Consider the following 24,739-nt stretch of genomic DNA (forward strand, 5'->3'; position numbering starts at 1 on the left):
CAAAATAAAATGATGAGATAACCACTACATATCTATTAGAGTGGCTAACAGCCCCAAAACTGACAAAACCAAATGCTAACAAGGAAACAAAGCAACAGCAACTCTCATGTATTGCTATTTGGAATGCAAAATGGAACAGCCACATTGGAAGACAGTTTGCCAGTTTCTTACACAACTAAACATATTCATACCATATGATCCAGCATTCGTGCTCCTTGGTATTTACCCAATTGTGTTTAGAAACTTATGTCCACACAAAAACCTGTATGAGTGTTTATAGCAGCTTTATTCATAACTGTCAAAAACCAAAAGCAACCAAGATGTCTTTCAGTAGGTGAATAGGTAAACAGTGGTACAGAGTTTGTGAATCCACTCATGAATTGATGGGCACTTGGGTTGACTCCACATCTTTGCAATTGTGAATTGTGCTGCAATAAACATTCAAATGCAGGTGTCTTCTTGATAAAATGATTTATTTTCCTTTGAGTAGATACCTAGTAGTGGGATTTCTGGATCAAATGGTAGGTCTACTTTTAGTGCTTTCAGAAATCTCCATGAAGATGTCTCTATGAAGACAATAAAAAGATCAGGGGTTTCCAGGATTCAGGATGAATAGGGAGCACGGGGGATTTTTAGGGTGGTGAAACTCTTCATGTTACATCAGTGTGTCCATGACATAATGCATTTGTTAAGACCTGTAGAACTGTGTAGGAGAAAGTGAAACTTAATGTAAACTATGCACTTTAGTTTATAATAATCAATATTAGTTCATTAATGGTAACCAACGCACCACATTCGTGCAAAATGTGTGAGGAAATTGCGCACAGGGGAGGGGGCGTATAGGAACTGTCTGTACTATCTGCTCAATTTTTCCGTAAATCTAAAACTGTTCTAAAAAAATAAAGTCTACTAATTTTAAAAACTGGAAGGCAGGCTTGAAAACAAGTAAATATGGGTGATATAACGTGGGCTGAGCTTATAATCAGGTAAGTCTTGAGCAGCCCTGGGTTTGGAGTTTCTGTTATTTAGCACCGCTGGGCTGCTCCCAGGCGGCACACAAACCACCCACAGGTGAGCTTGGATCTTGGGCAGGAACTTGAATAGTGGAACTGTGTGCAAGAAGGTAAACTTGCCACTTGCTATCTCTCTTGGGCCTCAGAACAATGCCCTGTTTTCTTTAACTTTTTATTCTGACATCATTTCAAAAGATGTCATCATTTAACAAAAAAGTTGCAAAAGGAGCACGAAGAATTCCCCAAAGTCCTTTCTCCAGGTTTTCCCAAATGTGTTCACATCCGACCACATCCGTGTCAGCACCGCGTGTGTCTCCATGTCACAATCAGGCCCACGGGATGAGGGGACAGGCTCTGATTTCGCTTCTTTCTCATGTTCGTTCTGACAAAAATGACCACTGACATTTGTTGAGCGCCTGATACATGCCAGGCATTGTTCTGAGTGTTAGGTTTGTTCCAGGTCCGCAAAGGATGTACAGGATGAATGCGGTTAATGCCTATCCCCCTGAGAAGGACGAAGCTACCCCCTCCTTTATCTCTGCAGGATGAGACCGACGCAGGGGACCCAGAAATTGTTATTTAAAAAAGTTCTGGCCCAGGTACCCACTGCCCCCACCCAGCCCCTGCCCCAAGAAGCCCTCTCTAAAGCCCAAGGCTTTCCCCTCCCTCGGGGTGGATGTTCTTTTGGCCTCCACCCATCTGCACGCAGATACTCAAACTAAACAACATTTTACTACACGTGAGCCTTCGTGTGTCTCCTTCTCGGCTCTGCATGCACCTTCCTATCTCAGCGCCTGGAACCCCTGCGAGGGCGGGCAGCTATTTCACGCACTTGACAGGAGAGCGGGCTCAGGCCCAGTCAGGGTGATTCACTTTGCCCAGAGTCGCACAATGAGTTGCGGAGCTGGCTTGCGGACACAGGGGTCTGGAGGACTCGGGAGACAGGAGGGGGGCCCGGTCTGGGGGGAGCAGGAGGGGAAACAGCCCACGCCACACGTCCCAAAGGACCTGAAGGGTAGGCTTTTTCTGTCGTGGCCAGATGAGACAAACGCAAAGACACAGAGGCAGGGCAAGGGGAGGTTTCGTCTTCACGAGGGGTGGCGTGCAGGGCTGAGCCGCGTGGGCGTGTGTGGACGTGTGAGTAATGTGTGCGAGGGCGTGCGAGTGCGCGGAGAGTCACGCCTCGTCTGGAGGATTCCCGAAAGCCCTTCGTGGGGCCTGAGCAGGCCTGCCCTCTCCGTGTCCACCTGGGCTGCCCCGACGCAGGGCCATCACACCCCACTGCTGTGTCTGTTTACCTGTCCGTGCCCCGACCAGGTCCCCAGGGCTGGGACTCGGGGCCGGGGCTGTCACGTCTTGCTCTCCCAGCCCGAGTCTTGGCACATGGAGATGTCCATAAATAGGTGCTCAATAATGGGAGCTTCTCCCACCCTCGTGCCACAGCTCACCTCCGGGTACTTGCTCGTGCCATTGCTCTGCATCCATCCTCAGTGGCACCAGTCAGAGGCCACCTCCTCCAGGAAGCCACCCCTGACCCCCAGGGACTGGGTCCACTGTACTGTCACTGACTTGGGGGCTGGCGTCTGTCCTGCTGCCCACTTGGTTGTGTCTGTTTCATGTCCTGCTGTCTGTGCCCTCAGCACTGCCCCCATCCCCGCCAGCCCTTACCCCCACTGGGGAATTTGCTACTTCCCTGGCTCCCCTCCACACAGCACTTGATCCCATGGGACTGTCCTTGGCTTGGAGAACTCTGCCTCCACCCTGAGACTGACAGTCCCTAGAGGGCAGGAGGGGGGTCAGATTACTCTCTGGGTCCACCTGCCTTGCTCTCCCAGCACTCAAGGCAATCCTGGCCTTAAGGCAATTCCCCCAACATGCTAAGTTTGTTCCCACCCCAGGGCCTTTGCACTTGCTGTTCCCTCTCCCTAAACTAGTCCTCCCCCTATCGTTTTTACATTCTCAGCTCAAGTGTCTCCTCCTCAAAGAGGCCTGTCCTGACCACCTGCCCCACCGGGCTAAGAGGTCCCTCTGTTTTACTTTGGTCTTGGGGCCTCTTGTTCCCTTAAATACTTTGTTTAGCATTTTTCCCTACCATCTGGCCCCATCAGGCCGTCTGTGGGGTCCAGTGGCTAGTGGCCTATAGAGCCGGGTTCGAATCCCAGCTCTCTCAGCTTGCCTGCCTTGCGATTCCTGAGTGGGCTTAACGGCTCTGTGTCTCAGTTTCCCCATTTGTAAAACGGACGACAGTGGAACTGAACTCCCTCCTAGGGTCGTTGGAAGATTAAATGGGTTGAGTGTGCAGTGGCTTGGCCCAGGGCTGACATTGTACTAGCTGTTGACTGAAGGGTTGTTTTACTGTCTCAGTTTTTCTGGAGCTGGCGCTGGTACACGTTTATTGGAAGACAGAACAAACACTGGCACTTAGAAATTGGGCCGGGAAGGGGAGGCGGATTAGGGTCACCTAGTCCCCCAACCCCAAAGGCAACTGCCCCCTCCAAGAGGGTTCTTGGCACCAAGGGGAAGGGGAGGTCGGGGAAGTCCGGGCCTGGGGCTGGCCTTTTGTTTCGCCGAGTCCTCAGGATGAGGGGTGGGAGGAGACGGGGAGGGACAACCTCGGGCTCTGCGCGCCAGCCAGCGCGCCGTGGGGGCGGGGGCGGGGTGCTGGGGTCGCCCCAGGACAGGACGACAGCCCGGACTGCTGGGGACGGCGACGGTGCGGCGGTGGCCCGGCTCCCTCCCCCGGCGCGGCGGGGTGCCGGCGGGGCGGCGCATGCAAATACCGGGCGCCGGGGCGGGGCGCAGGAAGCAGAGGCGGGCCGCGTCCCGCGCCCAGGAAAGCCCCGCGCGGCGGGCCGGAGCACCGCGGGCCCGGCTGTCCACTTCCCGCTCGGGCGCCCGGACGGCGAATGGGGCAGCAGCGCGCAGGTAGGACCCGGGGCCCTTGTGCCGATCGGGACTCGGGGAAGGGCTTGGCCGCCGGCGGGGCCCCTGGCAGCGGGGACCCGGGGGACAGCCGCGACCCCGCTACCCTCTGTGCGCGCGGAGCGGCGCCCCGTTCTGGCGGAGTCGCGGAGTCGGGGCGCTCGACGCCCGGCGCGCCGCCCGGACCGAGCTGGCCCGGAGACCTCCGCCGGCGCGGCCTGTGGGGCGGCGACAGGGCGGGTCTGGGCCACGCAGCCCCCGTCCCTGGGCGCTCCCTGCCCCGCGCTCACGTAGCCAGAGAGGACTGGGGAGAGGGGGTGTGGGGAAAGTGAGAGCCCCGGCTAGGAATCGGGGAAAGCAGGCCCTTTGGACCTTCGGGCTCCTCCTCTGGGTATTAGATTGACCCAGTAATAGCGCTCGTTCACTGGGACCTATTTTATTGAAAGTCTTCCTAGTTAGACCCCAAGGTAACCTTTCCGTGGTGGGGGCGATGTATCGTGGCCATCGTACAGATGCGGTCGCGGAGGCACAGGCAGCTTTAGTAACTTGCCCCAGGTGACGCCCACCTGGAAAGTCGGGGAGCAGGATTCGAACCCAGGCAGTCTGAAGCCAGAGCGAGAGGCTTGCCACCTCTCAACGGTGTTTGTCAACCCACAGCTAAGACCGGAGTCTCCAAGGGATTTGCTTAAAATGCAGTTTCCCAGGCTCTTGCCGTGAGATTCAGGCTCAGTAAACCCAGGAATCTGTTGGGCTTTATTTTTTATTTTTTGAGGCAACGTCTCACTCCGTCACGCCTGCTGGGGTGCAGTGGTGTGATCATAGCTCACTGCAGCCTGGAAATCCTGGGCTCAAGGGATCTCCTGCCTCTGCCTCCCGAGTAGCTAGGACTACAGGCCCACGCCCAGCTGAGTTTTTAAAATTTCTGTAGAGATGGGGTCTCACTGTTCTGCCCAGGCTGGTGTTGAACTCCTGAGCTTAAGCAACCCTCCCATCTTGGCCTGGCGTGTTTTCTTTTAAACAAAATCTGGATTTCTTAGAATCAGGCAAGACAGGGGGCCGGTAGTTTGCCTGCAGCTGGGATTCAGGGAATGCCCCCCCACCCCCAGGCTGGCGCTAATCCTACTTGAGTCCCAGTCTCTGCCCTCCCCCAGCCCTCTGGGAGGTGTGACCCACCGCAGCTCTCCAGCTCTTCACCGTGAGTGACCTTTTAGGAACCCAGGGCATTTGTTGGGACATCAGTGCCTTTATTAAAATCCTCAACTCCAATAGGGAAACTGAGGCTCAGGTGTATTTTGGGCTAGGGTGCCCTGCACGGTAAGAGGATTCCAGAGTCCTGTGGAAGCCTCTTAGAACTCAGCTAGCCCGACCCAGGAGTGGGGGTGACGGTGACGGGTTAAGCCATTCATTCACTCACTAGCATTCATTCAGCTCCTGCTAAGTTCGGGGTGCTGTTCTGGGCACAGGTGTTTGCCCTCAGGGAGCCCCCCTGGAGGAAGACTGCGAGGGGGCCGGGGTGGGGGGGAGCTCTGAGAGAGGGAGACACTAGGGGCTGTGGGAGCACAAGCCGGGTGACCAGCTCTTCACAGGGCAGTGGGAAGGGGACCCCTGAGCCAGCTTTGCAGTGGAGAATGGGAAGTAAAGGCATGCAGAGGCGTGGGCACGGCGTGGGCAAGGCCCACGGGGAGGTATGAAAGCACCTGGCCTGCGGAACCTTGTCTCTGCGCAGTGGGTCAGGTTGCACTGTGGAAGGCCTTGAATGCCGTGCTGAGGAGTGTGGACCAGTGTATTTTACCTTAGTGGGAGCCATTAGCGTCACAATGCAGATTCCTGGGCCCCACCCTGGACCTCTGGACCCGAATGTGGGAGGCAGTGGGCAGGCAGCAGAGAAGAAGATCTGCTGATCAGCCGCCCCAGTTACAACATAGCCAGTTACCAGCAGGTTTGCAGATTCTGGGAAGTGACTCAGGGACGGGTATATTTTGTAAACACGTTCCCAGAGTTGCAGAAAGCCCAGGCTCGGATGGGAAGCTGTCGGTCCCCTATGGTGTTCACAGTCTTCTGATGCTCAGAGTTAGAATAGGAACTGAAAAGCAGTGAAGTGTCAAAGTCGTGAGAAGAGAGAACCTTGTCTACACCCCTTCCTCTCCCTGCCCTCCCCCACCCCCTCTGGGAGGATGGAGGAGCGTCTTTGGGATCAGACGGCCTCCCACCCTCGACTGCCCTCGATGGCACCTGGGAGTAGGGCAGGGGCAGAAGATCCCTGGGTGCCATGCCTCCCCACCTTTGGACAATTGGGCTTTCACGAGCGTGAGTGACGTCAAGTTTTGTAAGATGCCTAACAATTTCCAGCGCACAGTAGGTCCACAATAAATGTGTATGCGTGCTGTTACTTGTCAAGAGGTCTAGCTTGGAGGTGACAGCGTGGACTCTGGAGCCAGGTCTCCCAGGTTCCAATGGTGGCTTTGCCACTTCCTATGTAACTAACTTCTCAGGACCTCAGCTGCCCGATTTGTGTGAAGTAATCGTGACTGCACCACTGTAGTGATGATTAAATGAGTTAATATATGTCAGGCATACAAAACGGTGCCTGGTGTGTAGTAATCATTATGTGTTTGTTGAATGAATAAATCTTTTCTGTTGCCTCGTTGGATAGGATGTAGTCTACCCATTTTGCAAGTGAGACACGGAGACCCAGATGTGTGTAGTGGCCTTGCCGAAGGTCCCACATCTGAGAGTGACAGAGAGTGGAATTTGAACCTACTTTCCATCCCAGCCTGTGTTCCTTCCCACTGTGCCAGTTCGCTGGGGCGACCAAGAAGGACATGCTCCTGAGCATTCTTCGTGGCTAGCACTGTGGAAACCTGCCCGGCCATGCTTGGCCAGACTGCCTTTGGCTGGGCTACGGGAGAGGCCAGAGGCTTGCCTGGGTGTTGCACGGACTTGCCCTCGCTTGAGCCTGTGGCAGGCAGAGCACCCCAGCGGAAGCTCAAGGGTCTTGCAGAGGCTGGGGCATCCAGCAACACACCAGCCCCATTCCTGTCAAATTTTGTCTTCAAGCAAATTGTCCTGCTTCTCTGAGCCTGAGGCAGAGAGAAGAGCACAAGCTGGAAGACAGGAGACCCAGCTTCCAATCTGAGCTCCCTGCTTCCCAGCTGGGTGATCTGGAGGAAGTTGTTTAACCTCTCTGAGCCACCCTTTGCTGTTTTTTTTTTTTAGCGTATTATGGGGGTGCAAGTGTTAAGGTTACTTATATTGCGAATGCCCCCCTCCCACCTCGAGTAAGAGCTTCAAGCATGTCCATCCCCCACTCCCTTTGCTTGTCATGGGTACTTTTGAGGAAGACTGTCCATGAGATTGTTTGTTTGTTTGTTTATTTGTTTGGTTTTTGAGACAAGGTCTTGCTCTGTTGCCCAGGCTGGAGTGCAGTGGTGCGAGCACAGCTCACTGCAGCCTCAAACTCCTGGGCTCAAGCAATCCTCCTGCCCCAGCCTCCCGAGTAGCTGGGACTACAGGCACCCACACCACACCTGGCTATTTTTTTGTTGTTAGAGATGGGATCTTGCTCTGTTGCCCAGGCTAGTCACAAATTCCTGGGATCGAGTGATCATCCCTCCTCCACCTCCCAAACGGTTGGGATTACAGGCATGAGCCACCGTGCCTGGCCCCATGAGACACTTTGCCCATGGAAGGGGCTCAGTAATTGCCATTTATCTGTCCATTTGGGGCAGAGTCACTTCTCCATATCCAGCACCTGGCTTCCTCGTGCATTTCTTCTTCAGGTATTTATTGAGTGCCTGTATGCGCCAGGTGCTGGTGACAGAGCACTGGACAAAGTCCTTGCTCTCCTGGAGCTTAGATTCTAGCTGAGAAGACAGGCAGTGTACAAACAAATAGATACATACAGACCTACAGCCGGTATCTATTATTTTGAAATCCACAAGCTCTGAAAACTGGGAGTGTTTTCCTAACTCATTAGGAAGCTCAAGAGGAGGCTCTATAGAATCTTAATCCTCCTTGGTAGAGTGCTCGGATGCCGTGCTGCAGGGGCATGAATGCGACTGATCGCTGCTGCGGGTTCCGGGGGCCGCGTGAGTCGGCTGGTGTTTTATGCAAGATGACCTTCCCATAACCGGAGTGATTCTGAACTCTGAAATGCGATTCCCGGATCTCACCAGAGAGGACGAGGACCTGCGGTGTCCCGCCAGGTGGAGACGGTGCTGGGAAGGAAAGCAAAGCCGGGCCAGGGTGGGGTCCAGGAGGCCCTCTCTGAGATGGCGCCATGCGAGAGGGACCAGGGGCGGAGGCCTGGGGAAGAACAGGCCAGGGGGAGGGACCCGCAGAGGGTGGAAGACCCCACTTCCCGTGTTGGCCCCGCCGCGCTCTGCGTGCACGGTTCTGTCTAAATGCGTCTGTTCTCGCCTTTCCAAGAAGTGCTGATGTCTCTGAGGTTTCAGGTTTGGCTACGACTGACTCATTCTTGCGCTAGGGGCCCCCGCGGGCCTCCTGGCCTCCTCTCTGTTGCCCAGGAAATCTGAGGCCTGGCTGCCAAGGATCTGGGGCGGGCCCGCATCTGGAGAGCGGGGGAGTAGGCCCTGGAGGGAGGGCTCTCCGCATGCCTGGCCTTTCGAGGGTTTTCGGGAACAGAGTTCCTGGAGGGAAGGGGCCATCGTTCTGGGTCTAGGAGCCTCCAGCCTGCCGAGCACAGTTAAAGGGCAGCCAGCGCTCACGTGTCCTGAGCGCCAGCACCCTGCTAGGCGGGCGCTTACACTCAGCCAACACGCCAGTGGCCGGGGACATGGTAGCCAGTGACCCAGAAGCGAGGGCCCCGCTGGAGCCGACAGCCTTGTCAGGGCGGTGACTCCGAGGAAGTGGCTTTTGAGCTGAGACCCAAAGCAACAAGACGTGACTATGTGGGGAAATGGATCCAGGCAGTGGGGACAGCAAGTGCAAAGGCCCTGAGGTAGGACCAGGGTTGGCGTGTTTGACCCACAGCAGGGAAGCTGGTGTGGTTGGATGGGATTGAACGAGAGGAAGCGGGTAGGAATCCAGGTCAGGGAAGTAAGCAGGGGCCAGATACCTGCATTATCTCATTTGACTTGTGTAGTAAACCCGTGAGGTAGGAACTATTCTTATCCAGACTTCTCAGCAGCACAGAGAGGTTCAGTGACTTGTCCAGGGTCACACAGCCGGAAGGTGGCAGAGCAGGGCTATGGACCTGGAAGCTCCAGAGTCCCCAGTCTTCAACCCTGTGTTTAAACCCAATGAAAACTCTGCTGGAAGGCTGGAGGCCACCGCCACTTAGGCAGGCGGACTTTCTCACCTTGTTGGCGTGCTCCCAGCCACCCATCTGCCCAGCGACCCTGGGAATGTGGCCGGCCTGGGATGGGCTCCTCCCAGCCCCATCCCACAGGCGGTGCATTTGCTGTGCAGATCATTTTACCAATGAGCCCCTTCCTCCGAGTCTCAGGCAGTGAGGACCTGCCAAAGCAGAGGGGGTGGAGGGGAGCAGAGGCCTGGAGATGAGTGGGTGTCCTTCTCACTCCCTCGAGAGGGAAACCGAGGCTCAGGGTAGAGACTTACCTGAATGACACAGCTCATGAGTGGCAGAGTCTGGATTCAAACCCGGGGCTGCTGGCCCAGGAGCCTGTGCATTTATAACCACTGTGCTGAGCTGTCCAGCCCGAGGATAGAGTTTAAAAGAACTGCATTTCTTGGTGAGAAGTAAGGGCGCTTAGTCACCAAGGACCGTTTTGGAGAACTCGGGGGAAGCGTAAGGTTTTCCTCAAGCAGCCAGAGGAGTGTCCTGCCTTTGCAGAAGAGGAGAGTGGCTTCTCTGGGGAGGAGAAACTCCAGGTCTCTGGTCTGGGCAGCCGGCCAAGCCCACAGAGCCACAGCCTTCCTTCTAGAAATGGAGCCTATTTCTTCCAGAAGCCATAACTCCATTGCTGGGCAGCTCAAAGTGGGAGAAAATCTTTCCCAAGATGTAGCCAACTTAGCTTTCCAGGAGCTTCCACTTCTGGCTCTGGTCCTGCCTCCTGTGAGCTGTGACGATCTCCCTCCAACCCCAGTCCAATTTTTCTCTTATTCAGACTACACAACTGTAGTTATTTCAGGCATTCTCCCTGACACAGGAAGTTACAAGTTCAATCTAGCTTTGGACATGATTCACTTAGTCAGAGTCCCACATAAAGCCTGGGGCCTCTCCTGAAGCCTGCTTGGTTAGAGAGGAAGGAGCCTATCACCTCCTTGGATCTGGAGCCCATACTTCTGTTGACGCAACCTGCAATCGTACTGGTAGCGGCCACATCCCACTTAGAGCCCATATTTGGCTTGTCAGCTAAAACCTCCATGTCTCTTTTCTGCAAGAGCTGCTGTCAATCAAAGAGCTTCCATTCTGAGATTCCGTGTTTGAGGCTAACAGTTGTTTTCAGTGTTTTCTAATAAAGCTAATTCAGGCTGTAATTTTTTTCTTCGAGTATCGCTTTGGCTTCATTCCACAAGTCTTGTCTCACAATGTTATTCGTCGCTAAAATAGTTTATAATTTCGCTTTTGGTTTCCACTTTAAGAGGTAGACTGGCATTTTTTAAGTTCTCTTTTTATTACAGACACACGCACAGACATGTATGAGGCGTCATGCATTTTCACAAAACGAGCACGCGCGTGTGACTCAATCAAGAAACAAAGCATGTCCAGCCTCCTGCTACTTCCAGGTCACACCCCCCCAAGGCCACTGTGCTGACTTCCAACCCCAAGACCTGTTGTCTCCTTTCAACTTTACTAAAATAAGTGGATTCAGACAGTGTTGCCTTTCTGAGCCCAGTATCCTTCACTTACCTCGTACCTGTGACGCCCCTCTGTGCTGCTGTGACAATTGTCACTTGCTCAAGGTCTTGAGGAGCGTTTATTGGTGCTCAGAGATAAGCCTTTGCCACCCACTCCATCAACACTGTCCCAGGTCTCTCCTTCCCAACTACGGCCTCTTTGCCTCCTCGCAACCACTCAGTGAGGCCAGTGGTCCTGTTCCCATTGCACAGATGAGGAGACTGAGGCTCTCAGGGGACCCCAGCTTGCCATGGTCTCCCAGCCAGTCAGGGGGCAGTGCACACGTAGGCACAGAGTTAGGCTTCTGTATTGTAGACACTCTGGGTCCCTCCCCACACGAGTGGCCCCCGTATCTGTGTGTCCCCGTCCATCTGGCAATGTCATGGAGTGAGAGAACAAAAAGAACTCCACAGAGGTTACCCCCCCGCCATGTCTACCGAATCCACAGACAGAACATGAAGAGGAAGTTCTTATCTGTGCCAGTGTATTGTCCTGGCTTTGGGTTTGCCCAGGGGACAAAGTTCACTGGTGAGGGCTGGGGCGAATTCCAGCTCGCCTACTTCCTGCTCCATCCCCTCGGGCAATCTCTGAACTGCCCCAGGCTCCGTTTCGCCTCCGGGCAGAGGGGAACATTTGACCACATCTTCCATCCTGGGCTTGCTGGGAGAAGCAAACAATGATGTGTATCAAAAGAGAACGAGTTTATGGTGCTTTCTCTGTGCCAGGCGCTGTACCGTGGACTCCAGAGCTAGAAGGCCTGGGTTCGAATGCTGGCCTCACCGCTTACTAGCTGTGCATCCTTAGGCAGGTTCTTATACCTCTCTGGGCTTCAGTTTCTCTGTCTTTACAATGGAGATGGTATTAACTGCATCTGCAGTGACCCTCGGGCCGGTGTCAGAGTTAAATGAGTCAGGGAGAGTCAAGTACGGGTCAGGTGCTCCGTGTAAGCTGAAGCTGGTGAGTGGAGCTGTCCAGTTGGGAGGGGTGGGTGAGAGCCCCCCCAGGCAGAAGGGCCCAGGGGATGGCCTGTAATGGCTGGCGGAACCGGGGACAGGCAGGGGCAGTCGTGTTGACTTCTGCAGACCTCAGGAAGGGGCCCCCTGGGCTGTCAGTAAGACAGACTCTAATCGGCGTCCTGGCGCCAAATGCCTTGTCTGCTGCTCTCCATCCTGAGTCACGATGAGCAGCTCTCTGGAGGTCAGCTCCCCTGGGCTGGCCGAGATCTGTGCCTGCTTCAGCCTGTTTACTCCGAGCCAGCATTTGTCGCTGTCGATCCAGCGGGGAGAGCTGGAAAGTAGCCCTGCCTCCGTCGGAGCTGACTGGCCAGGCTCCCCGCACACAGCCGGGGGACCTCGTTCGGTCATTCTCGCGTTCGGCAAACATTCGAGTGCCTGCTGTATGCCAGGCGCCGTGCGAGGCTCTGGGAGATGGCAGCCAACGGGACGGACAGTGGCCTTGCGGGAGCGGGCGCTGCAGTGGGGTCAGCACGGAACAGACAGCGCCAGGTAGACAGAGCGAGATGAAGGGGCTGCACAGTGACAGCGGTCAGGTTGGCTGCGGCTCCTGGGCAGGTAGCGTCTGGACGCGGGTTCCTCAGGCTCAGTCGCCTCCCTGGGGCCTCTGGAATCTTCTGAAGACAGATTTGGTTTCCAGGACCCTGGATGCCTCCCCCAGGGCCCAGCTGACCACATGGATGCCGTGTCTGCAGCCAACACGCGTGTCCACGTTGCCGTAAGGTGGCCATTGGCGTGTGGTGACAGCCTGTCCCCAAGAGAGCGCCCCGCTCCGGGGGATCTGGCCCTGTTCTGTCCCGTGAAGGAGGTCCACGTCTCCAGCCTCCCCCATCCCTTCCAGACGCGGCCCTGCCCACTCTGCACCGGCCCCCGTGCCTCAGCCACAGGGGTGCCCCTTAACCTGTCTCCAGCCCAGCCCACTAGAAAGTGCTAGAACGTACTGCCTCCTGGGTGCCTCCGGGGCCCACCAGTCTCTTGGACTCAAAGTGTCCCGGGCACACTGGAGCACGTGATGTTCCCCGGCAAGTCTGCTCCTCTTCCTGGCTCTCCATCGAGACGAGGGGCCCCGCGGCCCTCCCCACTGTCCCGGCGGGCCCGCACGGGCGATGGGCACGCCCCGCCGCCTCCCCTTCCCAGGCTGCCACTCTTCGCCAGCCCCGCGGCACCGCTGTCATCAGAGCTGCGCCTCTCCCGCTTCTCTGCCCGGGACCCTCCGGTAACTTCCTGCCTCACTCAAACATTTGTTAAAAGAAGAAAGGAATAAGTGAATGAGTGAATGAATGAACGAACGAACGGCCTCGTTGCCTCTGTGGCAGCTGGCACATGGTGAGGGCTGGAAAGCGCCTGCGGTCAGAGTGCGTGAGGGCGCGAGCGACGGGGCACTGGGGAGCCATGGCAGGCTGCGGGTCCGCGCTCCCTGTGGCAGCAGGACCAGCCTGCGGCCACGCTCGGGGGCTGGGGCGGGCAGGCAGACCATCCTGGGGCCCTGGCCTGGCCTGGCTGGCCGACCAGGGCGGGGCTGCTGATGTGGCTGCCAGTTCTGGGAACCCCAGTTCTGGGAAGGCCACTGCCCCAGGAAGAAGTGTGTCCCTGGCCCCCTGCCAGGCCAGACCAGCTGTCCCGGAGGCCGGAGGAAGCTGGGGGGCTGCTGCTTCCAAGTACCGAGCGCTAACCGAGCGCTAACCGATTGCGCCACCCGAGCTGCGCTTCCGGGCCAGCTTCGATGGTGGAGTTTCAGGGTCGGTGGCTCCGGACGCCCCTGCAACCCCTGCTGTCCCCGGCTTCCTCCCCACATGCCACTTGCCTGCAGAAGCAGCCCCCGCGTCGAGCTGGGGTTTCGGCCAAGAAGAAAGACGAGGAGGTGGCTTGTACGTCCCTCTGGGCTCGGGGAGAGCCCTGCCAGGTCATTTCTGGACTGCTGCTGGCTCCTGACATTTCAAGACTCGCACTTAGCCTCCCCCCAAACTTTTTAAAGTAGCGAGTTAAGAGTGTTCTTGCCAGCGGGCGTGTTTTCCCAGCCCAGGTGCTTCTGTTCACTTCCTGGCTCAGGCTTTCCCCAACTTTGCCTGCTTCCCAACTCTGTGACCTTGGCCTTGTCACTTGCCTCCTCTGGGGTTCAGGCCAGTGGGGCTTCCCTGGCCAAAGTCCAGGGTCTCCGGGACTATATTAAAAGAAGCAGCAAACACAGTGGCTAATTAAGCACATGGATTCTGGAGAGAGATTTCCTGAGTTCAAATTCCAGCTCTGTGATCACCAGCAGCGGCTCTAACCTCTCTGTGCCTCAGTCTCCCCATCTGTGAAATGGGGATGTTAATGGCCTCGTCGGGTTGTTCAGAGAACTAAATTGATTGATATGTTGTAAGCACTTAGAGCAGTGCCAGGCCACAGAATAAGCAGTATATGCAATTATTATGGGCAAAAGCTTAGTGCCTCATCTGTGTTTAAAAACAGATTATTGAATTTGGTATTGCTGAATTTTGGCCACTCATTCATTTAATAAGTGTTTATTGAGCCCATGCTGTGCATATGTGAGGCACTATTTGAGACACTGGGGGCTAAAGCAATGAGCAGGGCAGACGTTATGTCTGCCCTCGGGGGGCTGGTATTCTCACTGGGGGAGATAAACAATACATATATAGACAAATACATGATTGAAATTACAGGTTACCTTTACACTCTGAGCGTCAAGAGCTGGTAGCATATTGAGCCATTTCACAGCATCCTACTGTGGAATACTTCTTTTGTGAACCATTTATGTCCTTTGCCTATTTTTCTTAAAGAGATGTTTATCTTATTGATTTGCAAGATCTCTTTATACATTAAGGCCATTAACCCTTTGTAACGTAGATTGCTACCCTTTTCTAGTCTTTTGCTTGCTTTCTATTTTTTTATGGCATGTTTTGATCTAGGGAAGTCGAAAACATTTTTGCAGTCACATCTTTCTATCTTTGTCATCTGCATCCTGAAATAAAATAAACATTCACACATGTAACCTCGCTAATCTGATTAGAGATGGTGATAAGTAGAGCTGCAGAAAGAAACCAAGTACAATGATAAGAAGTCACAGGGAAGGGAAGGGCCCTCATTAGATGGGGGTTCGGGGGTAGGGAAGGCTTCTGAAATGTTTCTGGTGCAAAGACTGAGAGAGAGGAAAGGGCTGGGAGTGATTGAGAGGGCTCAGAGCAGGGCTAGGAGGAAAAGTCTGAGGGATAGGAGGGCCCAGACCATCAGGGGGCTTGGATTTTTTTTTTTTTCATTTTCTTAAATTAAGCTTTTTATTTTTCAGTTAATTATAGATTCACATGCAGTTGTAAGAAATAATAGAGAGATCCCCTATCCTCTCCGTTTTCCCCAAGGGCAATATCCTACAAATCTATAGTACAGTATCACAGCCAGGATGTTGACATTGATACAATCCACTAGCCTTGCTCCAATCTCCTCTGATCTGCCTGTATTCATTTGTGCGTATTTGCGTGTGTGCACGCGCGTGTGCATGTGCGTGTGTGTGTGTGTGTGTGTGTGTGTGTGTGTGTGTTTAGTTCCATGCAAAAGTTTGGTATCTACAACCACAGCTAAGGACAGCACAGTTGTCTCACAGAGAACCTGCTGTATTGGCCTTTTTTTTTTTTTTCCGAGACAGAGTCTCACTCTGTTGCCCGGGCTAGAGTGTATTGGCCTTTTATAGCCACACCCAAGTCCCTTCCCAACCCCTGGCAACCACTAACTGTTTTCCAGTTCCATAGTTTTGTGACTTGAGGAATGTTACATAAATAGAGTCACACAGTGTGTACTCTTTTAGAATTGGCTTTTTTCCCTGGGGTGCGGTGGCGGGGGGGGGGGGGGGGGGTGGAACCTGGATTCTGTTCTGAGTTGAGTCAGAGATGCTCCTCTTTGATGAGCCGTGGACCCCCTGGGGATCTGCGGTCCCCCCAGCCCTGCCCCGCCCCCAGGGAAGAAGCCCTTCAGGAGCCAGAAGCTGTCAAATGGTGTGAGCTGGCAGTTCAGGGCCTCAGCTGGGATTCAAAATGACACTGGCTCCAGCGTGGAGAAGAGGCAGGGTGACCCAAGTCTGCAGCGACGGCTAACTGCCCCCACCCCTCGAGACTTCTCTCAGCCCCAGCACGAGATTTTGAGACATTTGCCTCTCTATGCTCAGAGACCCTCAAAAGCTGCCCACTGCTTAGAGGAGGGGCCTCTGACCCAGAATTGGGCTTCGGAGGATCTGTGAATTCCTAAAATGGAATGTGCAATTAAATGTGTGCGCTTCAAGGGGGTTTGGAGTTTGCATCAGATGCTCAGATATGTCAGTGACCCCAAAACTTTAGGGACTTTGGCTTCCAGACAGATAGCGGCCAAGAGCCAAGGCTCTAGAGCCCAAGCGCCGGGTTCAAACCCCAGCACTGTCACCACTGTGCGACCTCAGGCAAATCACTGGCCTTTCTTTCTGTGCCTTGGTTTCCGCATCTGAAAAGGGGGACGACAATAGAACCTGCCTCGTGCAGTATTACATGCATTCATATATGCACAAGGTCTAGAAGAAGACTTGGTGTGCGGTACATACTGTGTTTGTTAAGTGAATGATGAGGCTGCCAGATGTAGGAGGGCAGAGGTTTTCATGTAAAGACTTCTCTAGTTTCTCTGAGATGCTCAGGCCCTCTCTGTTGCCATCACAACAGTATTTCTTCCAAAGGGATGCACAGGTGTGGTTGGGCATTGCCACCTCCCTTGTCCTGGATCTCATACCTCTGTTAATATGACCTCAGGTGACTTTTTTTTTTTTTTTTTTTTTTTAAGCTGCTGCCTCTCCATTGGCTCATGGGGATTTTTGCAGACGATAAAATCCCCAGGCTTTTTCTGCTGCTCAGTCAGGCTTTCTGGTCCTATGCTTGGGCAACTAACGTTTGAAATTGGCAAGCAGAGTAGCCAGCTCTTCCCAACGCATTGCATTTCATCTCGTTGGGTTCAGCCTGCGGTTCTGGGAGAAGAAGTTGAAGGAACCGATATTGGGATGCACTTGGACTCAGAAGCAGACAGACCTGGCTTCTGATTCTAGCTCAGCCCTCTTGCCAGCTGTGGGACCTGGTGGGCAAGTTACCTGACCTCTCTGGCCTCAGTTTCCTTAGCCAGAAAGTAGGAAAAACAACCTGTCTTGCAGGATTCTTGGGTGGATTAAATAAGGTAATACTTCTCAAGCACTTAGCAAAGCGTCGCGTACAACACAAGTGCTGGACAAACAGGAATTTGTTTACACAAAGCCTTGGCTCAACATAAGGAAGCTGTTTGCAGTAGTTAAGCTCCGCTCAGCCATGACCTGGGAGTGAGTGCTCCGTCCGTGGAGGGGTGCAAGCAGAAACTGGCACCATGTCAGAGATGGGGTGTTTGCAGGGCATCCCTGCCTAGGTTGGCAGGCGAGCTAAGCAGGTACCCGCTGAGACCGTTTCCAACACGTCGGGACCCCTGATTCAGAGCGCAAATCACTTCCTCTTGCCATGCACTTGACGAGGATCGCCTGGCAACGATTCCTTTTAATGGCTCACCTTCTGCTCCTTGTCCTTTGTTCCCTCGATGTGCAGGGAGGCCTCTTCTCTCAGTGCGTCTGTGGCATGATTTCCCCTGAGATGCGGCACCCACACATCCTGAGCAGCTAGCCAGGGTGCGTGTGCGTGCACAGGCATGCACTTGTCTGGCTGTGCGCTCCACGGCGCATCAAAGAGAACAGCCCTGGCGGTGCTGGGATGTTTTAGGCGACCCTGACTGGGTTGCCTGCCTCCCTTTCCCCCCTCTGGAAGACTTTACCGCAAAAGTCCTTCTGCTGTGTGACCTTGCATAGACATCTTAGCCTCTCTGTTTTTCTTTGTTCAAAATTGAGGCTAAAGGGACACCTTTGCTATCTCTGCCACAGGATGCTGTGGGCATCTGTGAACTTGTGAGAGTGAAAGTCAGTGGGACTCTGCAGAGGAAACCGACATCAGGGACCCACCCCCGACTCCCACCCCTCCTCCCTTGATCTTCGCTGCAACCCTGGGCGGGGCCGGGGAGCTTTCTGGCCTCCCGCGGAGCCCGTGCGGGGCCCCACGTCCTTTCCAAAAGGAGTGTGCTCTACAGACAGTTAGTGAGCACGGGCCACATGCCAGACACCGTCCAGGCACCAGGGACTCACAGCGAACAAGACAAACCCAGGTCCTCGGGGTGGCGGACAGTTTGCGAAAGAACAACCCTCCCACACTGTCCTTGTCCTCTGCACCCGTGGGTGGCACCTTTGGACGCGTACAGGCCGGTTCCTTTCCGGACTGTCCCTCGGTTTAGGTTTGACGAGTCCCCGTGGTTGTGCACCTGTGGCGGGGACGTCAGAGAAGCGACACTGTGCGGCGCTCAGGGAGGGCACTGCCGCAGAGCGCGCCTGGCGGTGGTCCGGCCGCTCCTGGGGGTCAGCTCGGATCACTCGGTTAAGGCGGCCTCTGCCGGGTTTCTGTACTGCGCAGCTGGTGAAGGCGTGTTTTGACTCCTCAATTAATAGATGGCCCGTTGCGGCCTTTCAGGGAGGTGCCGCCGTAGTAAAAGCGAGCTGCCCTTCTCCCCCACGCCTTCATCTGCGGCACTACGGACTCCCGGACTTGGACGCCAAGGGTTACGACCGGTTTATTTATTTCTATAGTACGTATTTTGATGCTCAGATTGTGCCCATTTTGGTTTATTTATTTCTATAACACGTATTTTGATGCTCAGATTGTGCCCATTTCGGCCAGTTCGAGCCGGTCCCTGCATCTTTCCAGACACGTCCCCGTCGTTCTGTGAGTGCTTCCTTCCTTTCCGGCACAAGAATTCCAGGCTCCCACTGGAACTTCGGGTACTTTCCTGTCTCTCTGGAGCCAGTCACTTCTCTAAGCAGCTCTGGTTCCCTTCGGTGCAGAATAGCATTTAGCAGCCAAGACCTGGGTGCTGGGAAGACACGGAATCGAATGCCATGAGTGGCCCCGGATCGGGTCCTGGACTTAGAAAGGGCGTTGTCGAGGCAGTTAGTGAAGCTGAATAAGTAGGGTCTGTGGATGAGATGGCAGTGACGCATCCAGGGTGATTTCCTGATTTCAGTGGCTGTGTTGTGGCCATGCAGAGAATGTCCTCGTTCTCCTGATATGCATCAGTGCTGGGGGGAGTTCGTTGATTATGGAGATACATGTGTATATATGTGGCTCATACACACGATCCTCCACTTAACGGCGGGCTCATGTTTTGGTAAACCCGTGGTAAGATGTTAATATCACAAGTCGAAAATGCACTTCACACGTCATTCCCATGTCAGAGAGACAGAAGCCAGCGCTCCAAAAGGTAGAGACACTCTTAACGGCACTTAGCTGCTAGCTAGCAGAACATGCCTGGGAGCCGCTTCTTTGAGTGAGACTCCAAGACGGAGACCCAAGCGGGGAGCGAGGGACGGGCGCTTGAAGCATTGCAGGGACTATAACCCAGTGCGTTGCTTTTTAGAGGGAATTTGATGTCGTGCACCAGGGGTGTTGGGGGAACCAGTGCACACTTTTTGATTCCATGGGATTCTACTACTGAAAAAAATTTTAAATCAGAATACCTGGTGCTGTGGTCCGAATATGCTCCCCACAAATTCTTTTTTTTTTTTTTTTTTTTTGAGACAGAGTCTCACTATGTTGCCCAGGCTAGAGTGAGTGCCATGGCATCAGCCTAGCTCACAGCAACCTCAAACTCCTGGCTCAAGCGATCCTCCTGCCTCAGCCTCTGGAGTAGCTGGGACTACAGGCATGCGCCACCATGCCCGGCTGATTTTTTTTTTTATGTATATATATTTTTAGTTGGCCGATTTATTTCTATTTTTGGTAGAGACAGGGTCTCGCTCTTTCTCAGGCTGGTTTGCAGTTCCTGACCTTGAGCGATCTGCCCTCCTCGGCCTCCCAGAGTGCTAGGATTACAGGCGTGAGCCACCAGGCCTGGCCTCCCCACACAGTCTTAGGTTGAAACTCAGTCCCCAGTGTGATAATATTAAGAGGTGGGGCCTTTTGGGAGGTGTGGGTCGTGAGGGCTTTGCCCTTATAACCGGGCTCAAGGCAGCGTGTTTGCCACGTGAGGTCGCTGCAGCAAGGTGTCATCCGCGAGGAACAGGCCCTCACCGGACACCGGAGTCTGTTGGAGCCTTGATCTGGGACATCCCAGGCTCCAGAGCTGTGAGCAATACATTTCTATTCTCTGTAAATGACCCAGTCTCAAGTGTTTCTGCCGTGGCAGGCCGCAGGGACTAAATACCGGTAATATGACTTGAGCCTTGGCTGTCACCGTTTAAGGGCTGTACACGTGTTGGCTCACGTGATCCCCACAACACCGCCATGAGATGGGGCCATTGTTAGCCCCACTTTACAGATAAGGAAACTGAGGCACGGAAGCACAGCTGTCTCGAGGTCCACATGATCAGAGAAATGTGCAGAGATAGTTCTCCAAGAAGGAGTGTTTGAGCGTCTCTTGGGACAGGGAGTCCATGCTCAGCTCCGGGCTTTGTGGGTCTGGGTGGTGTTTCATGACATGCAGAGAGAGCTGGGTGGACACGGAGGACCCCGCTGTCAGCAGAGGCCCTGGCGGCCAGGGCGTGGGGGGTGGCGGATTGAGTGAGGGGAGCCCTGCCGGAACCGAGGGTCAGCACTAACCTGCCCCCGCTCTCTCTGCAGGTGCCTTCGCGTCTCCCGATGGGGCGGCTTTGCTCCGGGCTGCTGTTCCCCGTGAGCTGCCTGATCCTGGCGCAGGTGACGGGCTCTGGTAAGTCACCACCGCTGCTGGCTGTCATCCATCTGCTGGCTGTCCACTGCGTGCCAGGGTCCTGTGCTACATCAGCGAGCAAAGCACAGTTCCTGGCCTTACAGAGATGGCACTGTAGTGGGCGGGGACAGCGATGACAGATGGCTTGATTATAAGTAAATTCCAAAGGCTGTTAGAAGATGACGGAAAAGAACTTGGAGCAGAGTGAGGGGCTTGGGGGAGCTGGGGGGGGAGGGGGGATGGTCAGCGAAGGCATCGCAGTCAGGGGGCACCGTGCAGATATGGGGGGGGAGGCAGGGGGGGAGGAGGTGCATTCTTGGCGGCGGCCCAGCACTGAGCGGGCGGGGGAGGGGCAGGGGGGAGAATGGGCAGGAGGGCGGGGGAGGGCAGTGAAGTAGCAGAGCAGCCAAATCAAAAAGGACCTTGCAGGGTTTCATCAGAGGAGCAACATGGTCTGTTATGCCAAAAAGGGGCCTGCCCTGGGCCGGCAGAGATGAGAGGCTTCTGGATCCTCTGGAAGGTAGATTTGAGGGCAGATTGGGATCTTGGTGAGAGAGAGAGAGGCATGTCAGGGATGGCTCCAAGAGCCCTGACCTGAGCGACAGGGAAGGACGGGGTTGTCATTTCTGAGGCACAGGAGGCCTCGGGAGGAGCAGGTGTTGGGGGAGGGGCAGGAATCGGGAGTCACTGTGGGATGTAAGCTGAACTAGGAGCATTTATTCGATTTCTCAGGCCACTCCTTATCAATGTGCTTATTGAGATGGATCAAATGCGAGCTGGGGGCAGCGGGGCCTGCCGAGGAGCGGGGGCTCGAGAAGGCCTGAGGGGCGGGGCTGGGTGGTCCAGCGCCCGGTGTGCACACTTCGAGTCCCGTCCCCGTGGCCACTGACCAGCTGGGAGGCGACGGAAGGAAGGACACCCAACATCTCCCCCGCCCATCCATCTCCTCTCTCCTATTGGCCAAACCCCACCAGAGGCCCCAGGACGAGGGCACCTGGGTGGTGAAGACCAGGCCACAGCATCCGAGCACCGAGGGGCAGGGCGTGGGCACCAGCACCCCCAGCTCTAGGGCAGAGGCTTGTAGTGGTGGAGAGGTGCCCCTCAAATGGCTGCATTTGTGTCCTTTGATTTGGCCAAGGGCAAGCAGGCAAGTTAGTGTAAGATAAGGGTGCATAAGGATCATTCCCCTCTGACAGATCCTGCACCCAAAGGCATTCAGCAGTCACCCTGCCGCCCTGGTCCCCGCCCCAGCTCTGTGGGAATTGGCACGTGACTTTGCCTGGGACTGTGCTTTTATTGTTTTGTGCTGGTTCCCTTGGTCCTGTTGGGGGCAGTTTCCCACCTGCCTTGGCGGCACGAGTCACTTGTCGGGCTCCCAGCTGCTCAGCGCGCCCTGTGTCTCCCCAGGGAGCATGGAAGTCCTGCTCCAGCCCACCTGCGTCTCCGACTACATCAGCGTCTCCACCTGCGAGTGGCAGATGGACAGCCCCGCCAACTGCAGCGCTGAGCTCCGCCTGTCCTACCAGCTGGACTTCGGGTCGTCCGAGTAAGCCTGAGCCGCGGCCAGGGCTCTGGGGAGGTTGTGCCCAAGGGGCTTGCCCCAGGGATTGGCCAGGTCCCCGCACTGGAGTGCCTGCTGCCAAGTGCGGTTTGCTGTGGCTTGTTGGGTACCGTGTTAGAGGTGAGGTCACAGCTTAGGGAGGTGGACGTGTGGATGTGGCTAGAATATTGGGCTAGACCAGCAATCCTCACACTTTTTGGTCTCAGAACCCTTTGCACACTTAAAAATTAGTGAGGACCCACAAAGCTTTTGTCTAGATAACTTACATTCTTTGAGACTTACCCAATTAGAGCTTAAAGCTGAGAAATTTTAAATCACAATGTGCAAGCCTACATTCAACAAGTCATCAGAGCAACGATGTCATCACATGTCATGTAGCCTCTGGAAGACTCCACCAAATGCTTATATGGAAATAGTTTGACCTGGTGGAGCCCTGGACCACACTTTGAGAAGCGCTGTACTAGACCATTGATTGGGGGTGCAGTGCTGGCAGTGGGGTTCGTTGTGATGGTGGATGGACCACGGGGTGTGGGGTTGGTGTCAGGTGGTTCACAGGGCTATTCCGTGGTTCCCAGGGTGTTCTGTTGCAGTGGTGCCCAGGACATGATTGGGAACACAAGGCATGCAGTGACGGGGCGTGCTGGGGCTATATGGCACTCCAACACATAGGGTACACTGACAGGGGAGGTTTTCTGCAATGACACGAAGGCAGGTGGGCTGTGCTTTATTTAGCCCATTGGCTTAGACCAGGGATTGGCAAACTATGGCCCATGGGCCAAATCTGGCCCACTACCTGTTTTTTGTAAATAAAGTTTTATTGGAACATAGCCATGCTCGTTCATTTACCTATTTTCTATGGCTGCTTTTGTGCAACATCGGCAGAGTTGAATAATTGCAACAGAAACCGTGTGGCCCTCAAAGCCTATAAAATATTTACTATTTGGCCTTTTACAGAAGAAGTTTGCAGATCCCCGGCCTGGCCTGTGAGATATGAGTTGGCTGTTGGAGGTGGCACATTGGGGTTATGCTGCGGGCATGCGGGGTACATGCCCATGGGCAGCATGCCAGGGTGTGCCTCAGCCCACTGTGCACCGCACGAGCCTTGCTACTAGAGAACACTGGGCACATGCAAGTTTTTCTCAAGAAACACTTGAGACTGGGTCATTTACAAAGAATAATCAGCAGTTAGTACCACTGATTCTTCCCTTTCACTAGGTTTCAGGGACGAGCTAAGTCCCAAGGCCAGGGTCTGCAGCTAGGGGCACATGAGGGGTTCATGGTGGGCGTGCTGAGGGGCTGTGGCCGGCAGGAGAGACAACCCTAGTGTGCTGTCCCCACCACACCCTGGCCACTCTCAAGTCCCCAGATGTGTCCTCAGGTCAGGGTGGCCCTGAAGCTGGAAGAGCATGAATTTCCTTGAGGCATGTCCCGGGCACAGCCATGGGTCACAGCCAGCCTGCACGTGCCCGGCCTCACCCAGCCCCTGTGCCTGCAGAACCCAGACGTGCATCCCTGAGAACAGCGGCGGCGCGGGCTGCGTGTGCGACCTGCTCATGGACGACGTGGTCGGCGCCGACACCTACAAGCTGGGCCTGTGGGCGGGGCAGCAGCTGCTGTGGACGGGCTCCTTCAAGCCCAGCGAGCACGGTGAGGGGCGTGGGGGTGCAGGGGCTCGCCGGGGGCAGGGGAGGCGGGTCCAAGGAGCGGGAGGAAGCTGCCTGCATTTTCCCCAAACTGATGGGTTTCCCGCCCCTGTCCGGCCCTCGCTCCTCCCATCTTCCAAATGGGGTTGGGCTCAGTAACATGTCAAGCTGCCTCTCCCTGAGCTACTTGAACCTCCTGCATGTAAGCGCCCAGGAAGGCGTGTTGAGGTGAGACACGCTCGATGGAAGGCATGCTTGCTGAAGATCAAAAATTGAACGGGGCACAGTTCTTCCACCTTTTGTTGACTTGACAGCTGCTGCTTCTTCCCATGGTCTTGACCATGGACGGCTGACCTCACCTGGGTACCCACGGTGCCTGCAGGATTGAACGCCCTGAGTAGCTTGCCTGGGGTGTCGTGACAGGAGTTTAAAACACCACTCATTGCCGCGTGACCTTGGGCAAGTCACATTACCTCTCTGAGCCTCAGTTTCCAGAAGAGAGTTATTATCCCCATTTTGCAGTTGAATAAACTCTGGTTCTGAGAAGGCCAGTAACCCACGGCAGGGCAGCAGAGGCAGTTCTCAAGGCCCGAGCTGGTGTTTTTCACCTCCCCGTCCTGCTCACTCTGCTGGTGGCCGGGAGATTATTTAAATTGACCCAGGAATGAACTTTAAAAATAGTGTTTGCATTTGTATATTTTAATGCATAATATGCATCACAGGTTTTTATACATGGATATGGTTGCTAACAAAGACATCAAATTTTAAAACCAGTGAGTCAAAATAAAGAAAAATACTTGAGTAAATAATAGTGCAGTACACAGATGTGGCCAAAAGCGTGAAGGATGAAAGTGAAAAGGCTGCAGTCTGGGCTACTTGGGCTGGTGCGATTTGCCTGCACTGTAGAAAGGTGGTTAATACACTCTCAAGTGCTGTGTAGCATCTTGGCAACATCATCATCGGCGTGCTGGCCGCACTTCTCTGTTACAGCC

The 24,739-nt window shown here is 54.8% G+C and overlaps 1 protein-coding gene across 1 annotated transcript in view; it reads left to right on the forward strand.

Annotated features, from left to right (window-relative positions):
• The first annotated feature begins 3,782 nt into the window (after positions 1 to 3,782).
• IL4R (interleukin 4 receptor) overlaps positions 3,783 to 24,739 on the forward strand; it is a 32,921-nt gene continuing 11,964 nt past the window's right edge. Inside the window, exons 1-4 of the mRNA XM_012780110.2 lie at positions 3,783 to 3,938; positions 20,456 to 20,543; positions 21,951 to 22,089; positions 23,600 to 23,751. Of these exons, the coding sequence (XP_012635564.2) occupies positions 20,474 to 20,543; positions 21,951 to 22,089; positions 23,600 to 23,751 (361 nt within the window). The 5' untranslated portion in view covers positions 3,783 to 3,938; positions 20,456 to 20,473. The remainder of the gene's footprint in view (positions 3,939 to 20,455; positions 20,544 to 21,950; positions 22,090 to 23,599; positions 23,752 to 24,739) is intronic.

This window comes from Microcebus murinus, chromosome 19, assembly GCF_040939455.1.
Source record: "Microcebus murinus isolate Inina chromosome 19, M.murinus_Inina_mat1.0, whole genome shotgun sequence".
NCBI lineage: Eukaryota > Metazoa > Chordata > Mammalia > Primates > Cheirogaleidae > Microcebus > Microcebus murinus.